The sequence below is a fragment of the Brassica napus genome, chromosome A9 (genome assembly GCF_020379485.1).
Source record: "Brassica napus cultivar Da-Ae chromosome A9, Da-Ae, whole genome shotgun sequence".
In the NCBI taxonomy this organism is placed as follows: Eukaryota; Viridiplantae; Streptophyta; class Magnoliopsida; order Brassicales; family Brassicaceae; genus Brassica; species Brassica napus.
Genome location: NC_063442.1, coordinates 17,975,546 through 17,993,973, shown reverse-complemented (window position 1 = coordinate 17,993,973; position 18,428 = coordinate 17,975,546). Strand labels below are relative to the sequence as shown.

The window sequence follows — 18,428 nt, the reverse complement described above, 5'->3', positions numbered from 1 at the left end:
GAAAGTATATTTTCCAGCGAAAATATAATTCTGTGTTAATGTGTTATATAATAAAAGAGTTTTCCTTAGGCTCACCTCCTAAAATAAATCTATAGGTTCACCAACCAATAATATTTAGTTGTATTATGTTTTTAAAATAAATAAAAAATAGTAGTAATTATCAATTTTTTTTTAAAAAATATTGTTAACGCCGTCAGTAAAATACTAAACCCTAAACTGTAAATCATAAATACTAAACCCTTAGATAAACCCTTAATCTTTTGGCAAATCCTAAATCCCAGGGTTTATAATTTATCCAGGGTTTAGGTTTTGGTTTAGGGCTTAAGATTAAGGGTTCAGGGTTTCTCCAAAGGTTTAGGATTTAGTGTTTACTATTTTATGATGGCGTACATAATATTTAAATTTTTTTTTGGTAATTACTACTATTTTTTACTGTTTAAAAATATAGTATAACTTTACAAATTTTTATTATTATTTTTTCTTTTTTAAAAGATATTAAATCTAAATAACTAAATACAATCGGTTGCTGAACCTACATGTTCTAGGATAAACCAAAGAAAAACTCATAATAAAATGGTTATCCACCTTCCCACCAAAAATGATATTCTTTATTTTATTTTCAGTTACTAATAATATTTTATGTTAAAAACATAGGCTACATTTGGTTGTAAAATAACATTTCTCATTTTTCTCATAAAAATTATTCTGTTTGTTTTCAACTAAAAATATTATTTTACTATGTCTATCAAAATTGTATTTTTCATACTTTTCTGAAAAAAATGTATTTTTTAATAAAAATATTCTATTTTCCCCAAAATTATTTCTCAACTAATAAAAGCACTGGAGGTGACTGGTTGGACAGTAGATACCAACTTTATATTTAACTTTTATCTATCTAAAAATATCAATCATTCTTTAAATCAATTTCTAAAGATACAATAAAAAAGGCAGTAAAACTCATATTTTTAAAGCAATATTTTATATGTTGTAGGAAAAATATACAACTACAACAAATACATATAAAACAAAAATTATATAACCAAATTTATACAGAAAAAAAATTTAAAGCTATAGTCCAACTAATCATCCTCTTTATTTTTCTTTGACCAAAATAGTAAATTGCATTCTTGCTCTACATTTTCCGTCAATTGTAAGAGTTCATTATTTCTTTAAATAAATAAATTATATATATATATATATATACATTTTTTAGAAAATAAAAGCGATAAATGAAATTTCATTTTTATTAATAACTATAAATTTAATCTTTTTTATAACACTTACTCTTTATTGGAGACCGATAGGTACATAAGATGGTATGTCAAAACATATTATGTTGAGTAACCAGTCATAAGATAAGAAATTATTTTCAGGACAAGGCTGGTATAGTATTCTACAGGGTTTTGATGGTTTATTAGGGGTAAAAAATGTAAGGACATATCTTTCACCTCTTCATTCGGAGGTGGAGGCTTTGATTTGGGCAATGGAATGTATGAAGAATTTAAGACAGTTTCATGTTACGTTTTGCCACGGAATGTTCTCAATTGATGAAGATGATTTTGGAACCAGAAGAATGGCTAGCATTTGAAAGTTATATGAAAGATATCAAGTTTTTAAAAGGAAGTTTCTTCAACTCAGACATCGTTCATGTACCTCGAACAGAGAACCAACGGGCGGATAGCTTAGCACACAGTGCTAGGAAACAACCTGATGTGCCCCAGTCTACGGACCAATCCAAGGAATCAGACAAGCATGAAGTTCGGGACGTTCTGAATATTTTATCTGAGGTTCATATTTTTCACCATACTGGCCAGATAACCGATTTTACCGTACTGGACTTTGTCTTTCCCATCCTGTTTTGCATTTTAAGATCAACGGTCAAGCCATATTCGAATTTGAACTAGTGGATTTCGAGTTAGTTCGTGCCACTTCATTTCTGGCTAGTTTGGACTGTATTGGCCGCGTACTGACCCTGTCCGCAGGAAATGCTGAAGATTCATTGAACCTAGACGTTAGCCGAAGAGTCTCTTTGATCAGATCTGAGATCTAAATACATTGTCTTTAATTTTCAGATTCAGATATAGATCTAGATCTATCATTAATACTTCTTATGTCTTTTTCTAGTATAAATATGCAAACACTTCTCATAATAAAATCATTCCATTTTCTTTCAACTTTTTGAGTCTTTACTCTTTGTTCTTCGATTAGAACTTTTCTTAGTTTTTTTAGTGTGGCTAGCTCCAAACAAACGTCTCTTTCGTGTTGGACCGGTGTGTCATATCCGGCAACAGATTGAGTTTGCTTCCTTGTCGGACCTGTGAGTCATATCAGGCGACAATCAAGCACCCTGGTAGTATCATTGGGCCATCCGCAACCCTTTGTATCACCATTCATTCCATCAGTTCTCCTTCCTCACGGATCGAGTCCATATCTTTCCTTACCGGTCGAGTGTTCGTTCCTTAGGGCGTATCAAGTGGTATCAGAGCCACTCTTTTGGTATTGTCTATCCATCTTCTCATCTCCCATTTCATAAACATTTCTTCTTCTTCTTTCTATCTTAAATCCGGACCCCTCATTACCATCCACTAGAAAAGGTAAAAAAAAAGTCTACGATTTAAAAAAAAAAGAGATTTCAAAGAGTTTGATTTGTGGATTGGTGGTGGAAGAGAAAGCCTGCTGGCTGAGGAGAAATCCAGCTTTTGAGGTTGTTAAAACGGATTTCAAAACCAAAGTTCTCTCTTTTCTATGTATCTTATAAAAAGAAAAACAAAAAATTCCCTTGTTTGCTTGAAATTTGTCCACTGGGATTCTTTGATCTGTTTTCTTAGAACATAGAGAAGAAGCTTGTGTGATTACCATAAAATCTAAGAGAAACACTTGAGTGGGTGAGATTAAACACTTGAGAGTGTGAAGTTTTATTTCCTAACTTTAGTGTTGAGATTTTCAGGTTAAGATGTTTGGTCTTCAAAGGAAAGTAGCAAAGAGAAATCCCCACAACAAACTGTCTCTCAATTTCCATTTAAATATTCTTTAAATAATTTTGATGAGTTTGTTAGTGTGCAGGAACGGCTAGACATAAGGTGAAAGGATCATATCAAAACGACCAGAGATGTGGCTGATCCAAAAAGGCGATTACTTCAGTTTGATGTCCAAGAAATCTGTGACAACTTTGAGAAGAGAATGATGAAAGCCCTAAAAGACATCAGCAAGAGCCATAAGAAGAGCACATCTACAAGTGCACTTGTAGCTGAGCCATCCTTTTTCATCAACAAAAAATCCAAAGGTAAATCTGAAACCCATGTTGAGGAGTTGAAATTTTTTTCAGATTCTTTACCTACCTTTGATGAATATGATGAAGAACCAATTGAAAGCTTGATGATTTGTGAGAAAAACTGTGATTTTCCTTCTTTTGAATCTGAGTTTATGAATGAACAGACTATTGTAGAACTAACCGTTTTGCAACCGTAGCATCCGAGTAGTCTTGTTTTGTCTCAACAGGTTTTTGAGGAAGAGCCACTGGACTATCCACATCAAGGACCCGTCTTGACACTAGAAACCCCATGGATGAGGATCTAGGTCCTATCTTTGATGAGGAGGACGAACCTGACCCAGTCTTTGATGAAGAAGCAACAAGCATCACCTCCATCGTTATGGAGAGCCATCTATGTTTTGATCCCGGCACAACTCCTGCCCCTTTGACTCCTGATCTTCAAGAGCACTGTGAGCAATCTGATTTGATTAATTCTCTGTTTAATATGTTTGTAAAGATCAGCTCTCATGATTTGATTTATTTTGGTTTTGACAAGATGAAAGATTTTTGTGTTTCAAAATCAGTTTTTGAAAACATGATTAATTCTTTTAAATTGTTTAAACCTGAGAAACTTCTTGATCAAAAATGTTTTCAAAAAGGCAATGGCATCAAGTCTGAATTTATTTTGAGTTTTGATCAGTTCTTAAAGCATAGCAAAGGCTTTGATCGTTTTGAAAAATCTCTTGAGCTTGATTTGAAACAAACTGATTTTTGTGCTAGAAAATCTTTTGATTAGTTTGTTTTCAAAAAGAATGGCTTTGATCTGAGTTCTTCTAAACATGCAATGATCATTGATAATTTGATTGCATCCTCTTGTGCCTTGGACGATTTCTTGATTAAAAAGATGTTAGAACAGAAATCACTTGAAACTGAAACTGATTTTTGTGATTCTGTTTTGCAGCCTGATCTCTTGAGTTCTGAAACTAATAAAACATGGCATCTGTCTCTTTGAGAATTTACAACACTTTCTTTGAAAAGCATCTTAAGTCTTTGATAGTTGATTTTCAATCTGAACTTAAGCTTGTGTGTTCAGATGTTGAGCAGGATATGCACGACTTGAAAATGAATACTATTGTTGCATATCTTGATACAATTCTGGTCTGTAATGTCTACTTTGATGTGCATCTTGACAAGTTAAAATGTGTGCTACTTGTTCTTGTAAAAGATATCTTGATTTTTGATTTGAACAAGTATTTGTCTTGCACATTTGATCATGGTCTTTTAGTGTTTATTTTGAGTATCCAGGAAAGACAGGTTCAGCCTCTGAAAAATGAAAGCATTGACTGTGCCCAACAGCCTGAGATTTGGAGAAGCTTTGTTGTCCAAACCGGCTACCTTGAAGATGCCAGCGACATGGGTTCAGTACAAAACGGATATCTCAACATTCAGAAGGTCTTTTGTCATGAATCCAATTTCCCTGGAAAGCCAACTCACAAATGATTCACTGAGGCTTGGAATCACTTGAAAAGCTTCATGGAGGAAGGAGTTATGAATTTTTCGAACTGAAGGTTCTCCAACCCGTCTATCCGCGAGTACCAGACTTCTAAAGGAGATTCAGGCCCAAGAAAGAAGCGGCCTGAGCCAAAACCGATCCTCCATGAACAAAAGGTGTTTCCTCAGTCAACCTCCTGTACAAACCATAAGCACTGTAAGGATCATGGGTTGATTGTCTCTGTTCATCATGAAAACGTTTTGAATCCGAGAATTCCCAAAAGAAAAGACATCTTTACTTGGTTGAAAAACATTTTGCTTAAACCTTTTCATGAATTGTTTTACTTAAGCTGTGCTTTGAAAGAGATTTGGTGTAGAAAAATGCATGAACCAAAATAACTTAGGCTAAAGAATCAATTTGATTTCGTTCATGATGAGAATTTTTTTCAGATTTGGCATTGTCTCTTTCTTTCCCTAACCGTTTCACAGCTTGGCCAAATTTTAAAATTGATAAACCAATTTTTGGTGATCAGTTTACTTGCTTGATGCTTGCCCATGTGCTTGATGATTATCCTAAGAGTTTGGATCATGTTTTTGATGTCTTAAGGATAGAGAAACCCTTTGATTATTTATTTATCAGATTTGATGTGGTTTCTCTAGTTGTTTTGAATGAACAGGATAATCAATGATCATTTCTCAAGGAGAGCAAGCAATGATGGACGCCAAAGGACTTGGAATTACTTGATGAAAACGACTTCAAAACTCCAAGAAAGTTTCTGTCCAATTTTTTATTCACTGAATTTCCCTTGAATTTTAATTCTTTTGTATCTGATTTCTTTCCTTTTGATATAGGTACAATGGATTTGAGGACAAATCATTTTGAAGAGGGAGAGTATGATGTGCCCCAGTCCACGGACCAGTCCAAAGAATCAGACCAGCATGAACTTCAGGACGTTCTGAACATTTTATATGAGGTTCATATTTTTTCACCATACTGGCCAGATGACCGATTTTACCGTACTGGACTTTGTCTTCCCCGTCCTGTTTTGCATTTTAAGATCAACAGTCAAGCCAGATTCGAATGAACAAGTGGATTTCGAGTTAGAGAAGTTTACTTACGAAGTGGCGTATTTGCATATCCGAAAAAGTATATCCATGAACTACACTTGTTTTTAAAGATTAGTGTAACATCCCGAGTTGTGATATGTGAAAAGGTTTAAGAGAATTGATTTGGTTACCTATGTCAACAAAGTTGACTTACCTTTTTCAGAGCACATCCTGAAAGAACTTCAGAGTTAAGCGTGCTTGAACTGGAGTAGTGGAAGGATGGGTGACCTATCGGGAAGTGATTCGCGATAGCGTGCGAGTGAGACCAAAGCACGGGGAAAGGTCATGTGGTGATTGCAAGATCAGTAAACAATGATTTAGAGCCTTAGAAAATTACGGACCGACCGCTGGAACGAGATGTAACCCACGAGCCGAGAAAGCGGGTGTGGGTGACCTATTAGTTGTGGTCAGTCAGGGCGTTACGATCAGAGTCTGAATTCGTCCATGAGTCCTCTATATTTCGAGGTTAAAGAGAAAAAAAAGTCCACATCACGATTTGATTGATAAGTCGCATAGAACCACCCACTTCCACCGTCTAACATGTTGCATGTCTTTATAAGTGTTTCCGATCGGACAAATCCTCGTTGGATTAGAGTCCTTATATAGTTTAGCAAATGAGTGCATTACCTTATGAGACACTTTCTTAACATAAGGCACATGTTGCTGGAGAGACACAATTGTTCTTACGTGTCTTTATTTCAGACGAAAATAGCCCTTGTTGTCAGAGGGCAAAGTTGTCTAGTTGTCTTTTTCGGTTTAGTTTGTGGGACCAATATACAAATTCGTTCAGTTTGTTTGTTTGACTATTAATTTAACTAGTTTAGAATATGTAAAAAAATGTAGAGATCCGACAAAGAAACAAAAAAAATGTTTAGTTAAATTTTTTATGTTATTACTCTTCATTCCCCTTGTTTTTATATCGCCTTTAACTCAAATTTTATGATATATTAAACAAATTAAATAAAAAATTTGGGTGAAAACATGAATAACCAAAATGTGGGGATCACATTTGCAAAAAACTGAAATTTTGCCATTGTTGCTCTGGCTCTCGAGCTTAACCCAGCTCACCAGTAGTAGCAGATCAAACCCGACGACATCATCAGCTCCACGAACCTCTCAGATTCCAGCCGTTCTCTGTGGTTTTGCTTGAAATCGATCCCATGAAGACCTGGAATTTACAGATCCAAGGTACAAAACCTTGACTCTGCTTTCGTCATGATTCGTTACAGAGATGAAAAGGGTCGATGAAAAGCAGATGAAAATGGAGATATTTGAAGAAAGACGAAGAAGTAGAGAGAAATAACAAAATCAGACAAGCAGCAAAAAGCTTAATGGTGGTCTTCGACAATTGATGAAGAATGAGAGAATTTGGTAAAATTAGGTTTAGAGCATTGGGGAAAGTAAAGAATTGAGGAAAGTAAATGAAAAAGTCAATTTGATTGTAAAAGAGATCTACACACTTTTCGAAATTCAAAATAAATGGATTTTGAATTATTTTAGAAAATAGTTATGTGACTATGTTAGAGTTAGAAAAGTTAGAGTCGGTTAGTTAGAATCAGAAAGTGAAGTTGAAGATATGTAGGACAATGCACATAGAGAAAGTGTACTTCCAGCAACAAGTGTCTCAATGTGTAATTGTAAAGTGATAATGTGTCCTAGAGAGTAAAAAATTCTTAGCAAATATGGCATGAAATCATCCTTTTAATGTTTTTTAGTGGTAGATTTTCCCACTATGTAATTATTATTTTTTTAAACGAAGCATATAATAAAAAGAGAATCTTTCTCTTATTCTCTTTTACTATAAAGTTTTTTTTTTTACAATTGTTTTGTTTACTATTTTTTGAAGAAAGGCAGAATAATAAACCCTAAATTAAAGTTCGTCCTTAAAGCAGCAGCTGCCTCCTCCTTTTGGGTTTCTCCGATTCTAATTTCGCCGCCGCGACTGACTGAATCAATCAATCAATCAATCAATCATGAGGGGACTCAAACGCGCCGCTGTTTCCGAAACCAACCAATCGCCCGTGAGTTTTTTCCTCGATTGAATCTCGTTAAGATCCTCCAGTATTGAGTGGATTCCCCTGTTTCTGGGTTTAGGATATGAAAAATCGAAACTTTCCTTGATTATTAGTTCTATTTTGGATTGATGATGAATAAAGTCGTCACCTTTTAGTCGTGGGGGAGTCATTCTACTTTTAGTTTTGAGTTTCCCTCATCACTGGAGACCTGCTTTGTTTTGCTTTACTTGAGAGCTAATTTTGAAAGAGAATCTGCAGTTTAAGAATGCAAAACCAGTGGAAGGATCCTTGTTTGGTACCCAGAGTTCGTTATCGCCGGCTGCATCATTGGATAAACAGAGGGCTGAGTTAGCTAGGAAGCATGTGAGAGCTCTTAATAACCAATTTGTAAGGTGAATAGTTGTGTGCTTGAGATACTCTTTACTTTCTCTACTTTTTTGAAGCATGCTTATCTAATTTGTTTGCTTCGTTGTGAAAACAGTTGGGTGCAAATACAGCTGAAGAATCATCCTGATGAACTTTGGGAAGATGGGATGAATGACTACATTACCCATGCTTCCAGCATTCTGGTAAATTCTGCTATGTCTTTCTGTTTCCATGTCCATTAGGATACATTGGCTAACTCTTTGAGTTACTTGCTTTTTTCTTTGTGGTATTTACTTCTTCATGTTTCTACTCCATGCCCATCTCTCTCTTACAGGAAAAGTTCAAAGATGTTGTCAACTGGCTAAAAGAAAATAAAGGAAAGGGTGAGAATGCATCCCCTGAATCTCGTGGACCGGAGAAGAAACCAATGGCTGAAGTCAAGAATAGCGACGTTAAACCAGTTTCAAATACCAGCTTGTTTACTTCAAACAATCAACCTGGGCTCTTCTCAACCAATCAATCTTCCAGTTTTTCCACTAGTCATCAGTCTGGTTCGTTTTCAACCCAGCCTGGAGTATTCTCCAGCACTCCATTTGGTTTAGCATCCAATAGCCAAACTGGATCTTTTAGCAGTGGCCAGTTTGGTTTAGCCAAGAGCAGCCCACCTAGCCTATTTTCCAGCAGTCAAGCAGGAGGGATCTCTAATACCCAACCTTCTTTCTCATTTTCTAATAACCAAAACCCTTTTTCATCTGGAGGTATCTACTTCCCATTACCAAAATGCATTTTTTTTGGGGACTTGTCATTACTTTGATATCAGTGACCTAACCTCTACTTTCTTTAGTTACTCCAGTGTCCATACCTGCAAAGCGAGATTCTCCAGATGATGCAGAGGCTGGTAAGTTTTTTGACCACTGCAATACTGATTTAAAACCAATATTTAAATATCTATTGTTACAAAAACCAAAGGCGTAATGGGCGTGTAAAGATTGGATTCTTTTGACTCTGCAGAAGATGAACCACCTCAACCGAGCAGCCCATCTGTCAAAAAAACCGAAGAGAAGGGAGTTACTGTGGTTCATGAAGTTAAATGCAAACTCTATGTCAAGGTATGTGTTATCTGAAACTTGGATGTTATCTTTCCCCTTTCTCAATATACTGTTCCAACTACTTTGCTGTTGTTCATAAATGTATATAGTCAACACGAATGAAACCATTAAGGTTGTTAGAGATGGAAATGCTTTTTTTTTTCCTAATTACTATTCTTACTCGAAGTCTTATTAGGTGTTATAGTGTTTGTGAAGTAGTTTTCTATTTTACCTACATTGATGTTCTAGTCTTGCTGATGACGGTAGTAACTTGTTGTAACTTTGTGTATTATGTAGTCTAATGACCCAACAGATAAAGGTGCATGGAAAGATAAAGGAACGGGGAATCTCTGCATAAAATGCAAAGAAGGCGTCGACAAGGGGACAAAAGAATCTAAGCCCACAATTCTTGTCAGAAACGATGTATGATTCTGTTACACACAAACACTTCACATACAACTTTACAGATTCTAAACCTTTTCATTTTGCCAGGTTGGGAAACTGCTTCTGAATGCTCTACTATACACTGGAATCAAGACTAGCACACAGAAGAACGCACTTGTTGCAATATTCCATTCATCGGTAAACAAATTAGAAGCTTTTTCTTTAGTGCTTTCATGGTGGTTTTGTAGTTTCGTTGACTTTATCTACCTGCAACAGGAGGATTCCAACGAGAATGTAACACCTAGAACCTTTCTGATAAGGACAAAGACAGCAGAGGCTAGGGATAAGTTAGCAACAGCCATCCAAGAATACGCACCTTCTTCATAAAAATGCCCAAACACAGGACCTTGTTATCTCTTATTGAGCCATCCACTCTTTTTTTTTGTCTCCATTGTTCTGTAATATTAGGAAGGCTCTTGAAAGGCTTAATTAAAGTCATACTCATTGTTGTATGATTGAGAGAGAGGAGTGCCAAACTTATTCTGTAGCGTAATAGAGATTGTTGTGCCAGTAGTCTTTGTAACTTAAAAACTCAAAAACAATAAATCATATTCCTTTTTATATATTAGCCAACTGATTTTACTATGCAACGCAAACAAGAAGCAGAGCGACTACTACATACATTACAATACTAAATTTATACAAAATGGTAGGGAAACAATAGTCAAGGATCAGTGGAGTATTGATCCATACCTAACACTCTCCGTTTTGATTCTGTGATCTATAAATAACGAAATGATCCACAACTTTCACGGCAGCAACAGGGTCTTGTTGCGCCGATGATGCACACCATTTGCTTGGAAACTTTCTCTTATGGCTCATCACCCCACTCTGTTTCGGCTCTGCATCCCAATCTTTGTCCAGCTTCCAGTCTTTAGGCACCTGAACTCATATCATATACACAATTAAAGTTCCATAAAGATTTATTTAACTACTGCTCAATCAACAACAAACAATGACAAGATCCATAAAGATTGGTTCATGATAAACATTTTAGTATCAGCACTACCAGTTTTCTAGCAACTGTAGAGTATTCTTTTCTTACCTTATCAACGGCTAGAGTGAATACTTCAATATCTTTATTCTTTTTGATGTGGAAACGAGTGAAAGATTTGTAATTAGCAATGCGGAGTGAAGAGAAAGCTTCATCGAAGTGAATGTGGAGCCAGTTGATGCAGATATACAAGTAGCTTCCAAACACCAAAGACACCACAGGTGTTGAAAAGACCCAGAAGTAAAGGAAGACAGAAGCATAATAAATAACAGCTCCGCTTCTAGAGAGAGATTCCATTCCTTCTTTACAAATGTTGTTCCGGGTAACCGCCATCACCTGATGTTAACCCACTCAGGTCAGTCGTTTTATCGAAATAGACACAAAAACACGGCACAGTAATTACCTCAGGAACATCAAATGCTGACATAAGATACTTGATGCATGCGGGATAAAGGCCAAACGTCCATTGTTCGATACGGACTCGAAGGCCAGTAGGGTCCGGGAAATGCTCGCTTTCTACTGATTTGTACCACTGATACAATGTATGATACCCTGTGGGAACAAAAGTGTCAAAAAATAAATCAACGGCTGAATCACAGACAAATTCACTGAGTCACTTATTATCCATTGGCCTCGTTTGACATTGTAATTATATGGAAACTGACCAGAATTCGCAAGGAGGTTGTGCTGAACACAGATTTCTATGCCTAGTTCCAACATCAACATGAGAATCAGAGCTGCCATCAGGTGAGCAGCAACATGAAGAACTCCAATCATCACCCTTCGCTTCCGAGATAATTTTGAAGGGACGAATATGATTGCAGAGATCAGCAAAACCAGTACACCCGTAAAAGACACGTAAGACTGTTCCATCACGTATACAAATGCGCTCCAAACTGTGCCTAAGAAACTCTCCAGGTGACCAGAAAACGAATCGCCTCGTAAGATGTGGGCTAGCTTACACTGAAACAAAATGATAAACGAGAAGAAATGAGGATAGCAATAAAAAACAGCTATACCATATAAAACACCAGCTCAGCTTCTATAACTGGATGTAGTGCACTGTTTAAATAAGACAATCAAAGCTTAAAACGCACCTGAGGGAACAATGAAAAGACCAAGATAAAGTATATAATGCCACCAATGATATCAAACTGCCAGTTCTTTTTCCGGAACTTCAAAATATTTCCCAAAGCAATCTGCCAACAGCAGAAAACACCATATAACATCAGAATGCATAGACGGGAAGGCAAGTTAGTGAAAGAGCCTGGAGAAAGAAAAGATTACCTTGCTCGAATCATGAAAAGAAGGGTAGGCAGCCTTGCTTACATACGAAGACCCATAGAACTTTGAAAATTTGCTGAACACATGGGTGGGATGCAGAAAAGCTCCTCCACAGCCATTTACAAGAAGATGTTGGACGTGGGCAGGTCCATCTGACTGAGCACATGAATGTCGCATATAGTGATGCAAGTCCCCTGCCATTCTAAGTTTACACCTGTGTTTCAAAACGTCGCAGATCAGATGCCTCACGTTCTTCCCTGTATCGCTGCTCCAATACCAATCAAGAAGCCAGCTGGGTTCATGCGTTATAATGATCACTGCATCATCCTCCTTAACCTGAATGAGAAAATATTTATTCTACTTAAGAAACATAATGAAAATTGTGTAATATGAAAACACTACGCCACTAGTATATAAGCATAAACCACTTTTAAAGATTACTTTAGAAACTAAAGAGTAGAACTAGAGTAGGCACGAAAATAATAACATAGTGTCAACAAATCTATAAAGCGTAGGGAAATATGATATGCAAATTACCTTCTCCTTGGCCAATTCAGAGAAAAATTTAAACTGGTCGACATCAATATCACCATGAAGAGCAAGATCCAAACCAAACACCCACCATCCCTCAGGTAGCTGCAGGGCAAAATAACTTTTCTTCTGGGGCATAAACCAGCCACCTAACCAACTCTTATGGCAGATATACCTCATGAATGTATTGAGTCCGTCAAACCAGTCTGTGATACAATAAACAACAACTTTATGGTCAGAGGCAGTGGCAGAAGAAACAAAAGTCTGTGAAACAACTTATTTCAAAGGTAAAATGATGGTGAGACCTAGAACTCACCGTGGTTTCCAGGGATGAGAAAACATTGAGGACCATCATAATCCTTTAGTTCTTTCACTCCCTCAGGTAATTCAGGTTTGTCAACAGCAATAGAGTCATTTTTATACCAATGGGGAGGCTGGAGCGCATACTCAAAAGGACAAAAGAGACGCTTCTCATATGTAAACGCTGATGGGTTGGGGTATCTGGGGGCATATCATTGAAAGACATCCACGGTTACAATCAGAACTGACAAGAACTAGAGAAAATGTAAAGATTACAGATAATATGTAAAGCACTTACGCAAGATCTCCTCCAATAAGCAGTACATTACCCCGAGGTAAAGGTCGATATTCATCATCCACTACAACTTCGAGGTTAGGCTGAGCAAGAAGTTTGGCAACAGCATATGATGAATTCCCACCATCACCAGTATCCGCCATGAAATCAAACCAAAAGTCTTCCTTGTTAGCAAGGTGGTCATATAAAAGTTCTTCCCTCTTGGTTTCATCACAAGATTTGGTCATCGCAGCCTAAAGATTTTTCAAAAAGGAAATAAGCAAAAACATAAAATGCAAGTACCATATGTCTGGCTGCAGAAAGATGATCATATCATAAACGAACAAAAACTATACCTGCAGCATCCGCATGTCAAAGCGGCCAACAAATACCGTCACTGATACGAGGAGGTCAAACACTGTTTTAAACAAATCAGCCGATGTTCTGAAATATATAATTAAAGAAGTCAGCACCTGGTCAATTGTCTTGCTTTCACCGTTTAAATAACAACAATGGTAAGCAGAAAAGGGAAATGCTCGTTTGGCATTGACGTACCCTGAATACCAAGGAACCATATCTAAGAAATTTGGTTTCATTTGTTCCTTCTTCAACTTCTCACATTTCTCGACTGAAAGAGGGTGTGTCAGAGCCCACCTGAAACAGCGTGACAAAAGTTTTAGATTAAAGATGCCATTTGAATGTAAGACCAAATCTGTTCATATAGAGAGATGCAACTTACCCTGTTGATCTCTCCACTACATAATTGGCAATGTAAAGACCAATAAATGTGGCCCACAACGAGTATATGGGAGAAATTTCGCTAGATGAATCAGGACATGATCCATTACACGCAATCTGAAAATAACAAGGTAGGAACAAGACTTTTAAAAAAATCAAAGGGTGGACAAATAAAACATAATCACAGCTCACTGAAGAGTTTCAAAAAGAGATACCTCTCCGTAAATGAACCATTTGGACAACAGTGGATAATCACTAGCGGATCCAACTGGCGCAAACCATGAGGAGCACACTTGGTCTTTCAGCTCATTCATACGAATGAATTGTGCAATCCAGGTATTGTTCCGATGTTCTCTTTTCCAGAAAGAAAACAAGCTAGAATGCTGTCTTCCAGGAGATTTGTCCCTAAGAATAGCTCGGTTACCACAATGGCTGTAAAAGATACAGCAAGCCATGCTAAGAACCTGCACAGATGAAAGAAATGAAGATAGCAAACTTTTATGTATTTAAGCTAGGCAAATAAGTGGGCTTATTGTGTAAGACTCCCCCATGGTGGACTACTTACGGTGCAGTTTTGAAGAATGGTTAAGATCTCTGGGCGTCTACCAGCCACGCGAGAAACAAGACCAACATACCAGAGGGCAAGAAAAATGATGTGGAAGACAACAAGGAAGACTATTGATGATATATAAATCGTCAAAAATAAGGACAAATTCATCCTCAAATCCAAGCCCATTGACTGAAAATTAGGAAGATGATACAAAGCTGCAACTAAAATCCAGGCAATGTACCTAAAAGAAGAAAAAAGAATGAAGAACTTTATAAAGACTGATATTAATGAAAAGAAGAGATGCTGACCATCGACTGAAGTTTGAATAGTTTGGTCTGATAGTCTTGCCAATAAAAGGAGAAGAAAAGAAGTAGAAGAATCCGAGCAAGCAGGCATACATTAACCACCACTTGACTGAAAACTTTTCAATGAGGGTGTGCATGTTATCCGAGGAAATAAAGAATAAACAACCGAGAAAGACAGCAATGATAGCATGACGTGAATGCTCATGCGGGTAAGGGTAAGTGTGGGTTAGAATCGTCCTGACCCTCTCCATTTTGAGGGTGTTCAACAAACGAGCAGAATGCTTGTCAGACCCCATAGCATATGGTTCCTTCCTACAAATTTCGACAGACAGTGAACAAACAACTTTGGGCTTCCGGTATCTAGTTCAGCGTAGCCTAATGAAACAAAAAAAAAAATTGTTCACTGATACTAGAAGCGCATCTGTAAATCCACCCATCAAACTAAGCTAACATCATCATAAAGCAATAAAAAAATAAATGTTAAGCCAGAGATGTAATCAACCTGAAGCTGTTTAATTTCCTCAGTTTTATCGTATTAATAGTATGAAGCAAACTCACATATATGATAAGTAAGTAAGCCAAAGAACAAACTTACTAGAATAAGCAACCTGTGACTCTTATGGCCAAAATGGCAAAAACATAAATAAATAAATAATAACATTAACAAACATCATTAGATTAGATTAGATGATCTTTAAATTCAATAAATCAACAGAAGAAACATTTGCAATAGATTTCAAAAAATCCATTCACCAAAGTCTTTAAAGCTAGAATGGAGAGAAACCAACCATACCTGCGAATCAAAAGGTGAATCTGGGTGTCGTTTCGTTTCGTTTCGTTTCGGGAAAAGAATCAAATAAGCGAATGATCCGATTAGATTAGATTCAGGTCAAAATCAAATGCGGTGGTGGTGGTGCTTCTTAGAGCTGCTGCTTACCCCAAATAACCCCTAATTAAAAGAAAGGAATGATCTGTGATGATGAGTCAAACGTAGAACGAATCACGTGGCTTTTATACTCTGCAGAATTTGTTTTCCCTTTCTTTTTCTTTTTCTCAGAAGAGAGAGAGAGAGAGAGAGAAGAGGCGGTTATCCAATGATCGCCACTTTCGTCTCAGCTTTTTTCACTTTAATAAATAAAATAAATCATACAAAAAGGATTTTGGAGAGGGAATCAACGAATCATTCCATTTCCTGCTACCTTATTTTTCCTTCGCATTCTCCGAATCTTTTCTCTGAAATTTTCTTAGTCTTAACCGCCTTTAGATTTCCATATAACTCTCGTGTTTTTGTTTCTTTCTAATTTTGTGGCTAATATTGTTCAACATTGTATCAATCTTCCATTTAAATTTTGTTTTAGAGAATCTTTTAGTCATTTCTAGACGACCGTTTGCCATCTACTGCTTTCAAATTTGTTAACCGGATTCAATGTCGAATTATATAGAAATTTTTCACTTTAATAAATAGATAAATATTTTGATTCTTTTTGCTAACCATGTACAAATATTGCTTTGAAATTTTTGTTCACTTCAATAACCCCTAGTCGAAGTAATGTAGATCTTCAAAGCAATTTCTCTAACAGTTTGTTATTTAAATATTAGAAGGTTGCACAAACAAGTAATTCTTCAAAGAAATTTCTCTAATTTTTTGTTATTTGAAATTTGAAAAGGGGTTATTGAATCTTTATGGTTAACTAACTTAATAATGTATAAATAAAAATGTCAAAATAGGTTAAATTTTATACAAAAGTGTGTAAGTAATTAAAGGAAGGTGAATACTCCCTCAGTTTTATATTAGTTGTCGTTTTGGAGTTAAAATTTTCTTTCATATTTTAAGTGTCGTTTTATGTTTTCAATGCAAAAATTCATTAACAATATTATCTATTTTATTTTTTTATTGGTTGAAATATGGTTTTTATTTTGAAAATATGCAAAATTAAATGTTTTCTTAATCTGTGTGCATAAACCTAAAACAGCAACTAAAGTGAAATGGAAGGGGTATAATTTAAGGAAAGCTAAAAACATAAGCGAATTAAATAAGGAAATTTATCTATTGTGATTTTTTATTGGAATTTGAAAAATGATATGTTGAATATTTATGGTTAGCTAACTTAATTTATGTATAAATAATAATGTTAAAATAGGTCAAAATTTATAGGGAAATTGCCACAAATAGCACATTCATAATACCACTTTTCATGTTTATACTAATCACTTTTACTCTCATTTTTAATGAAGAGTAAAAGACAATTATACATTTAGGGTTAACTAATCTAGACTTAGGTTTAGAGTTGAGAGGTGGAGTAGGTTTTTGGAATGTAAAATTTAGGATTCTAATAAATATATAAATAAATGCTTAAAAATATATAAAATTTTTTAAAAAATTGTTTCAAACATAATTTTCGTTTTTCAAAAAGAAATTTGGAAAAAAATAATAAAAAAACTCGAAAATAAAAAATTTCAAAAAATGAAATTTATAAAGAAGTTCGAATTTGAAAAAGTATAATTCGAAAACATAAAAAAATTTACTTTTTCTTTATTTTTTTAATTTTTAATTTTTAAATTTTTTTAATTTTTTTAATTGTTTAATTTTTTTACTTTTTAATTTTTTATTTAAATAATGATTTATTATATATATAATAACAAGGACATAAGAATCTTTTGCCATTTAATGAAGAAAATATTTTTGAAAATGTGTCTTTTCTGGTGGTAAAAATGAAAAGTGATACCATGAAAGTGGTAAAAATGTAATTTTCCCATTTATACAAAAGTGTGTAAGTAACTAAGATCATCTCCAACCCATCTTTATAATAGAGATATCTAAAATAGAGGAAAAAATAGAGCTAGTGTTTTTGCTCCAATGTGTTCCTTTATAATAGAAGAATTCTATATTTGCCTCTATAAAGAGAGAAAAAAATAGCATTCTTCTATTTATAGAGACAAATATAGAATTCTTCTATTATAAAGGAACACATTGAATCAAAAACACTAGCTCTATTTTTTCTTCTATTTTAGAGATCTCTATTATAGAGATGAGTTGGAAATGCTCTAAAATAGATGGGTTGAAAATGCTCTAAGGGAAGTATACAATCTAAAATTTGAAGTGAAACACATTAAAATGATTTACTGTTATTAACATTGTTATTTTAGAATTATTTGAAAACCTAATGATTTGAAGATACTTTGGTGGAACCTTTTAGTAAAAAATATAAAATTCTAAATCTCAGGAATAAAATGTTCTATTTATAATCATAGTAGCAAATTTCCTAAATCACTTAATCATCTAATCTTATATATTAAAACAGAAGTCACAACCTTGATTCATGTGTGATTTTTTTTAAAATGGACCTAATGGACCTATTCATAGAAATTCATACTATATTTTAATTCAGACTAATAATAAATATAATTTTTAAAATATTTTAATCATAGTATCTTTTGATATCTTTTCATTTTGAATATAAATATATTTATTTTAAAATTCTAACAAATCTGTTTTAAAAGATTTTTACAAGATCTTCATTTTTGAAATTATATTTAAATATTTTCACTAATTTCAAAATTAGTTTAAAATATTATTATACATTAATATATTCAGTTATATAAAATGAAAAATAAAAAAATCTATAATAATATTTTAGTTATTATATAATCATAATCAATCATATTAAATTAAAATTATTATATTGATCTA

General features: G+C 34.8%; 2 protein-coding genes across 6 annotated transcripts; one reads left to right on the top strand and one right to left on the bottom strand.

Annotated features, from left to right (window-relative positions):
- Positions 1–7,680: 7,680 nt before the first annotated feature.
- Positions 7,681–10,329, top strand: LOC106367014 (nuclear pore complex protein Nup50). 2 transcript variants are annotated; one of them, XM_013806697.3, is made up of 9 exons: positions 7,681–7,869; positions 8,122–8,255; positions 8,345–8,432; positions 8,564–8,987; positions 9,074–9,127; positions 9,241–9,338; positions 9,615–9,740; positions 9,810–9,899; positions 9,978–10,329. In XM_013806697.3, the coding sequence occupies exons 1-9, from the start codon at positions 7,822–7,824 to the stop codon at positions 10,086–10,088; spliced, it is 1,173 nt and encodes a 390-aa protein (XP_013662151.2). In that variant the 5' UTR covers positions 7,681–7,821; the 3' UTR covers positions 10,089–10,329. The 2 variants fall into 2 exon arrangements, with proteins under 2 accessions (XP_013662151.2, XP_013662152.2); XM_013806698.3 differs by having other exon boundaries at positions 7,693–7,869; positions 9,083–9,127.
- On the bottom strand, positions 10,299–15,954 carry LOC106367013. 4 transcript variants are annotated; one of them, XM_048740822.1, is made up of 17 exons: positions 15,937–15,954; positions 15,531–15,686; positions 14,741–15,112; positions 14,448–14,673; positions 14,098–14,346; positions 13,884–13,999; positions 13,700–13,798; positions 13,501–13,588; positions 13,169–13,398; positions 12,887–13,071; positions 12,577–12,776; positions 12,043–12,375; positions 11,853–11,954; positions 11,421–11,718; positions 11,159–11,307; positions 10,807–11,091; positions 10,299–10,643 (listed from the first exon to the last, which is right to left on the bottom strand). In XM_048740822.1, the coding sequence occupies exons 3-17, from the start codon at positions 15,031–15,033 to the stop codon at positions 10,455–10,457; spliced, it is 3,042 nt and encodes a 1,013-aa protein (XP_048596779.1). In that variant the 5' UTR covers positions 15,034–15,112; positions 15,531–15,686; positions 15,937–15,954; the 3' UTR covers positions 10,299–10,454. The 4 variants fall into 4 exon arrangements, with proteins under 4 accessions (XP_048596779.1, XP_048596781.1, XP_048596780.1 ...); XM_048740824.1 differs by having other exon boundaries at positions 14,741–15,049; positions 15,937–15,953; XM_048740823.1 differs by having other exon boundaries at positions 14,741–15,049; positions 15,531–15,949.
- Positions 15,955–18,428: the final 2,474 nt, after the last annotated feature.

Coding starts and splice junctions, on each gene's coding strand:
- LOC106367014 (XM_013806697.3), top strand. CDS start 7,822: ATGAGGGGACTCAAACGCGCCGCTGTTTCCGAAACCAACCAATCGCCC. Junction 7,870..8,121: donor CCGAAACCAACCAATCGCCC/GTGAGTTTTTTC, acceptor GAGAATCTGCAG/TTTAAGAATGCAAAACCAGT. Junction 8,256..8,344: donor CTTAATAACCAATTTGTAAG/GTGAATAGTTGT, acceptor TTGTGAAAACAG/TTGGGTGCAAATACAGCTGA.
- LOC106367013 (XM_048740822.1), bottom strand. CDS start 15,033: ATGGGGTCTGACAAGCATTCTGCTCGTTTGTTGAACACCCTCAAAATG. Junction 14,674..14,740: donor TATTCAAACTTCAGTCGATG/GTCAGCATCTCT, acceptor TTCTTCTTTTAG/GTACATTGCCTGGATTTTAG. Junction 11,092..11,158: donor CAGCATTTGATGTTCCTGAG/GTAATTACTGTG, acceptor GGTTAACATCAG/GTGATGGCGGTTACCCGGAA.